Source organism: Athene cunicularia, assembly GCF_003259725.1.
Source record: "Athene cunicularia isolate RWA chromosome 1 unlocalized genomic scaffold, athCun1 chr1_part1, whole genome shotgun sequence".
In the NCBI taxonomy this organism is placed as follows: Eukaryota; Metazoa; Chordata; class Aves; order Strigiformes; family Strigidae; genus Athene; species Athene cunicularia.
The window spans coordinates 17,180,849-17,187,769 of NW_020799091.1; the positions used below are offsets into that span (position 1 = coordinate 17,180,849).

General features: G+C 35.3%; 1 protein-coding gene across 4 annotated transcripts in view; it reads right to left on the reverse strand.

The window, feature by feature from the left end:
- RDX (radixin) overlaps positions 1–6,921 on the reverse strand; it is a 42,321-nt gene that overhangs the window by 26,322 nt on the left and 9,078 nt on the right. For all 4 annotated transcript variants that reach the window (XM_026841330.1, XM_026841360.1, XM_026841352.1 and 1 more), the window contains exons 2-3: positions 5,231–5,314; positions 241–336 (exon numbers count right to left, since the gene is read on the reverse strand). In XM_026841330.1, the coding sequence (XP_026697131.1) occupies positions 241–336; positions 5,231–5,314 (180 nt within the window). The remainder of the gene's footprint in view (positions 1–240; positions 337–5,230; positions 5,315–6,921) is intronic.

Below are 6,921 nucleotides of genomic sequence, written 5' to 3' on the forward strand. Positions count from 1 at the left end.
ATCATGGTACTGGAAATACAGGAAACTGTATCTCCTTCTCAAATTAAATGTTGATGCAGCTTTGCACATTCTTTTATAACTAGCCAAACTTAACACTGTATTTTGTCATTTATAGCAAATAAGAAGCAACTTGTCAACTAAATTTGAAACCAGCTGTATCTCACCTACAACATTAAATCGGCAAGCCTTATAAAATATGTTTCAGACTGTACAATTGCCTAAACATTAGGGAATTATTACCTTTTTATTCAGCTTCAGCCAAGTTGAGTAGCCTTTGCTGTCTACATACTGTAGCCCAAAAAACCAGACTTCACGAAGACCAACAGTTTTCACCACCTAAAGGTAAATTATAAATAATCATCAGTAATCACTATAACAGGATTTTTTAATGGTAATTAAGCAACAAAAAACATCTCAAAACTGCAATGTAATCAGGTTTTACATGAACAAAAATTAAAATAGTAGCAAAACATCAGGTTCAGGGAAGCATTCACCTCAACTCAAACACTATGTTGTCAAACTACCAACTACAGTGTGCAGCTTACAGCATACATCAAACTCAGCACCTGAGAAATACAAGGTAGCAAACAGGACCCTCATGTTTGAAAGACAACTTGTGAAGCTGTAATAAAGAATAATACTTGTTGACAACTATGAGGTAATGAGGATGAATAACCTCTTTCAAATATTTTTGAGATCTTCTAGGAGTTAATGATAAAGGGGATAAGGATGATCTAGCTGATAAATGACACATGGATTTCCTGTTTCTTATAAGATTTCTGATCAGGTTTGTCACGAAAGGCTACTAAAGAAATGAAACTGTCCTTGAATACCGGGAAGGTCTTTTTATGGATATACTGGTTAAAAAGAAAGAAGAAAAAAATAAACTGTTTTCACAACAGACTTGTAGTAACCACCAGGGAAGTCCCTGAGGACTTCATATGTGATCTGCAAAAAAGGATGAAACTGATGTGACAAAATCTGCTGTAGAAAACATTCCATAAAGATCTGTGAATGATCAGTAAAAAGAAAGATGAACTTCAATAAAAGATATTTAATAAAAACAAAATTATGTAAAAGACAACAATTTTAATTATGCAAACAAAGTTCTTGTTGAAAAGGAAAAAAAAACAACAAAGCTGTTATATTACTATACACATCTATGGTATTCCCAAATCTCTAACACTACATATGGACTAGTCACATCAACTTAAAAAAGGATGCTGAAGCACTGGAAATGTTTCAAATGTTGAAAAGAATGATCAGTGACATGGAACATTTTCTGCATAACTTTAAGACAAGAACTAAGGCTACTAACAGAGAAACAAGGAAAAATACGATCTATTAAACTTGCATGGCATGTAGAAGGAAAATAGAGAATGATTATTCAATATTTCTCAAAATGTAAGAATTAAGAGTATCAATAGAAATCATTAGATAGCAGGTTGAAAGCAAACAAGTACTTTTACTACACAGAGTATAATGAAACTGTGGAACTGTTTTACACGTCTTTTGCATAGTAAAAGTATCAATGGATTCAACAAGCAATTAATCAGAAAGGTCCAGCAAAGATTATTTATTAACTGTAATCTCTGGCTCCAAAAGATCCAGTGTGGCAGTACTTACATATGTTCTCAGGTTGGACCATGCTGGCAAGTTGGTTTACTGAAGGCTGTTTTATGGAAGCATTCAGATGCATGTGAAGTAAACAGAATTTTTACACATAGATCCTCCTCCATTTTAAAGTAGTACTATCGGGTTGTAAAATTAAGATTTTGAAAATTAGAAAACGTCACAAGATAGCTGTGCAAACTTACTTCTGATGCCTTGTATATTTGCTTTATTACTTAACAATCATTCAAGTGTGCACCTTTTTAACTCCTCTACCCTTTCACCTCCAAACTCCAAAGCACAGAATGGACAATGTTCACAGATTCAACCCGATTACTTTAGTGAGCAGTTATTTTGTCTAGAAATCCTACATCATTTATTTTCGAACATAAGAAATGTTAAGATCAAGTGTATGTTACTAGTATGGTCCTGAGCAACATTAGATTTGGTTGTCCTAACACAGAAGTTTCAGACCTGCTGCTTCTTTTGGCACAGATCTCCTATATGATGTTGATCAAACTACTTATGGCTTTATCAGATGACTGAGAATGCTCTTTACAGCTGTCCAAGTTAAGCCTTTGTACCTGATCGGCTCTCTGAACTGCAGAAGTAGTCAGCAAGAACTACAGATGCTCAAGAGCTCTGCCCATAACGCATAAGGAGACAAGTGCTTATGCTCACGTCAAAATATTTTACTCTCACCTGCTAACTACAGCCCTTCAACCGAGATGCATATTGCACATTATTTAAATACAGACAACCCGTCTACTGCAATACAGTTACACATGCTTGCAAATCAACACTAAAAATAACTTAACACATTAGCTTGTTTTACTTCAGACTCCACAAATAAGGAAAGAACATCGTCTACCACTGCCTCTCAGCTCAAGGAAAGAGATAAAAAATTCTGAAACTTTTTACCAAGATAATATAAGCACTTATGCACTGCAGTAGCACAATATGAAAAATAAGTGTACAGAATGAGAAACTTAGGAGTTTGATTATGGCTCAGAAGAGTCATTAAGGGACTTCACACAAGCCTTCATCACATCTGTAAAAAGATTTATCCACCATCACATCCTACAATTTAACTATTGATAGGCAATAAAAGCTTCTCAGAGAAGAAAAGCAACCAGAGCAATAGACATGCTTTGGCAAATTAAAACATACACATAAAGACAAGCTAGCAAGAATTTCATTGAGTCAGCTTCCAAAAGATTGTAAGGGACAATTTATGAGCTCTTTGGAAACAACAATGGCGTATAACTTGTCATAAAGGAGACAACTCTCCCATTCTTTCTGAATGTCAACTACAGTAAAACAGCAGTACTGATGCCCAGTACTAACACCTTATCAAAAACAACCACCAACCCCCACCATTACCATCAGTGTGTAGAAATGTGTCCCACCACAGTGTTCTTCCTCTCCTAGGAAAGTTACAGATGCTAAGTTGGTTGACTAAAGGAGGACAGATCCCCTCTTGCCCATTCTGACCACTGACAAGACAGACAGGAGTAACGATAACTATGTTAAGACACCTTTTAAAATGAGAGTAATTTAAAAAAAAAAAAGGGTTTGGGCAATTTTACTGAGTTTCACAATGGAAGAGAAAAGAGAAAGCCACAGATATCAAATGATGAATTCTTGTCTGCTAGCAGGTGAAGATGATGAACACACACACAGAATGGGAAACAAGTCCAGAAAACACAAATTGAAACCTTAACCACTGACTGAAAAATAGACAAGTTGTTCACCAAAAACATAGAGGAGCACTAAAAAACAGCTAAATTAATGGAGAGGTTATTTTCTGCAAGCAATAACCAACAAGTCTACTGTCATGTACACCATTTCTGCATAAACCTGGAAGGCCAATCGTCTCAAAAACAGTGTTGTTTGATTCTCTTTCCCTAAACAGCGTAATTTGTCTGAAAATTTCATGCTGGTTTTGCAATGTAGTTCAGCTCTTGAAGTTACTCTACGGAACTTGCATTTGAATTTAAGATCAGGTGGAAGATGCTTCTCTCCTCACAACTATACTGGTTGATTTTGTTTGACCTAAGAATTTTTCAATTTAAACTTCCAGAAGTTAAGTGTAAGAGCTGGTGAGATGTCAAACACCACACAGTGAATCAAGGAACAAAGTTGAAGAGAGCATGAAGAAGAGTTCAGAGCTGTATCTTTGTTAACTGTTTGTGAATGCCCTAATTTGGATGAACCTGATTACCTGGGCACAAGTCATTACACAGCAGAATGTCACCCCACCCAGTACTGCATGGCAGAAGATAGCAAAGGTTGGCAAAAGTCAAGTCACAGCTTGAGGCTCCTGTGCCACAGATTACCATACTTTTTATTTGATGGTGGTGTTGGTTAGACAAAAAGCAGAACAGCCCCTTTCTTCAAGAAGTCTTTGTAAGAGTCATGAAGTCTATTCCTATGTAGAAGCTAGAGATGTTAGAGAAAGGGGCAGAGGCTAGAAGTCTTAAGAGTCAGTCAGTCATTTCAAACAAAATTGCAAATTAAATTTTGTTCATCTAAATGAAAAAGCTCAGTGTTACAAAACAACAAAGATTTTCCTTTCAACTTATATACTAAGACATTTAATTAACTCTTAAATGTCAATTAAAAGTGCAAGAGGTCTGAAAAAGTTCTTTCAGTGTGTTACTTTCTCTTAATACCCATCATTACATACTTTAAGCATCCAGACTGGAGTGGACAGAAACAACAGTTCTTCTAGACCTAAGTGTTGATATAGTTAAACTGGTTTCAAAGAGCAATTTCAAATATTTCTGCATTTTTAACTAAATTAATACATCTTGGATCTAGATAATATTTTTTTTGTTTCTCAAGGAAAAATAAGACTACACATTGACAAGCTTCTATTTCTTAACATTTTCTAGAACACTCCACAAACTAGACCAAAAAACTATATCAAGATTCTGATGGCTACATCACATGAAATGAATGCAAGAACAACCCTTTTTAAGAAATCATTCATTTAGGCTGTTTGACTGGTGTACAACAGAGACACTATCAAGTGAGAACATGTAGCTCTCATGGATCTACAATCCATAAGCACATTAAATGCCATCATTTTCACTTTTCCACTTAGGTTTTTTTTTAAAACTTAAATTTCAAACTGGATCATAGGACAACATTACTTTTCTAACACTTGGGAACTGAAAAAGTATCCACAGCTTCCATTCCTGGAAAAAAAATTAAAAGATGTTCACTTTCCTCAATTAACTTTTATTGTTACTTCATTATTAAACAGTAAAGGCTATATAAATTTCTCATACACGTAACTCTAACAATCATATTGCAGTTGCAACGATAATGCGATTAGACATAAAAAATACCATTAATTTCAAAGCAGTTCTATATGCATGACTCAACTGAAGCCTCATTGTTAACCTATTTACACAGAGTTGACTTTGAATTTATTAGATTCCATGAGAAGTAATGAGGAAGCTCAAATTAACTGAGAGCATAGCTTAGATAATGTAAGAAAAACCATTATCTATACATGAGAACACTTCTGGTTTCTCAGTCTATGCCTTAATACCCACAATAGTTTTATGTGTTTGTACACATTACACACACAGAGACACATATAAGTTACCTGATCAAAGAGCTGCTTGCCTGTTGTATTGGGCTGGATGGCAAATTCCAACTCTGCATCCATTGTGGTTACTCTGACATTGATCTGCAGAAAATAAATAAATATTTAAATAATACTGTAACAGTGTAACACTTCTATATGCTGTGATTAGCCTGTAAGACAAAACATATGGTAAGTAAACTCAACTATTTTAATGGTCTTGTATACACAAAGAACACAGCAAATATAAAAATGGAAAATTTGAACCAGTAAAAAATTTCAATTTTTATTTAGTATAAAAACATATTCAGAATAATATTTAACAATAGGCTTGAAGGTCAAACAAGGGAACAAAGTTCAAAATCAATGTAATGGGATAGCTGTCGTGACTAGTGTCACTCAACACTGAGCTACTGAGCACTCTCTTTCAGTGGGCTTCCCAAATGTGTGCAAAAGAAGAGTTCCTAGTCATATACATACCATTTTAAGGTATTTATACTTGGCAATATAAAAAAAGAAAAGCAGCTCCTGCTCTGCCATTTCTAAAATTAAGAGGTACAGGGATCTCAAAGTATATAGACTAGAGTTTGTACACCTCAGGACAGTCTAATAGTAGATTTTTCATCAATGGAAGGAGGAACTATAGAATTTAGCTCTCCTTAATACTGATCCCATTCAATTCCCTTACTACAAGGCTGAAAAAACACTGCTATTCATTTAATATCTCCTTTCTTAAGTAGAAGCCATTTTCTAGATGACTCTGGACAGTCACTGGTTTTATTTGTTCTAAAACAAGCCGTCAAATATTCCAGGAGATACCTGGAAGCCTCCCTTACTTGTAAGTACAACAGTCTGCTCCCATTTCTCTTCAACTGGTACACACAGAAGTTAGAATTTTCATGAAATAGAACAAAGTACTAAATGCACAGTACTGTCTTCTCACTGTTAGAATGGTCCTCCATTCCTACTGTCAGGGTATCACATAGGAATATAAAGTGTTAGAGGTCAAATCTACTTTGCTATAAATGCAAAAACCAGAAACATGAAACTTATTTAAGGCACACAGATATATTCTAATTTCTTTCCCTCTCTACTATAAAATATGGAACAGGAATAAATTAGGACTTGAATTACAGGTTCTTACACTACTTGATCTACATCTGTGTAAACCATTTCCATTAACTATTTCCCTAATTTTGCCACCAGGTGGAATACTTTCAGAAGTGAGAGTCTGGAAATATCTCCACAAGACAGAACACAGAAGGGAGATCTGAGAATGTGAAAAAGAAAAGCAGACAGAATTTTGTCCCTGTTTAACAGATTAAACTTGTTCACTCCTTTCTTTTGTGTCAAGGTAAACAACTTTGGGCATGAGCTGGATACACAAGACAAGAGTACTGGAGTCTGAGGACCTCTAGGTTATAGACCTACAAACAAGGAAGATAACAGGGGGTTAGCAAACTTTTTTAATGTGCAAACATTGATAAAGAACAAGAGTTGAAGGCTTTGGAGTAAAAGATAGTAAACTTTTATTGAAAAAAAAAAAATAGTGTGTGTCAGGAGGAAGGAAAAGAGGCGTCTTCTCTATATTCTCTCACTGCCCATTTTGAGAGGAAAAAAAATTTGCCTATTCTCTAACAGAATAGCCCATTTTAAATGGTAGGTCTAACTGCCAGCTGCACTGGTTAAGGGGGGGGGGGAAGGGGGGGGAG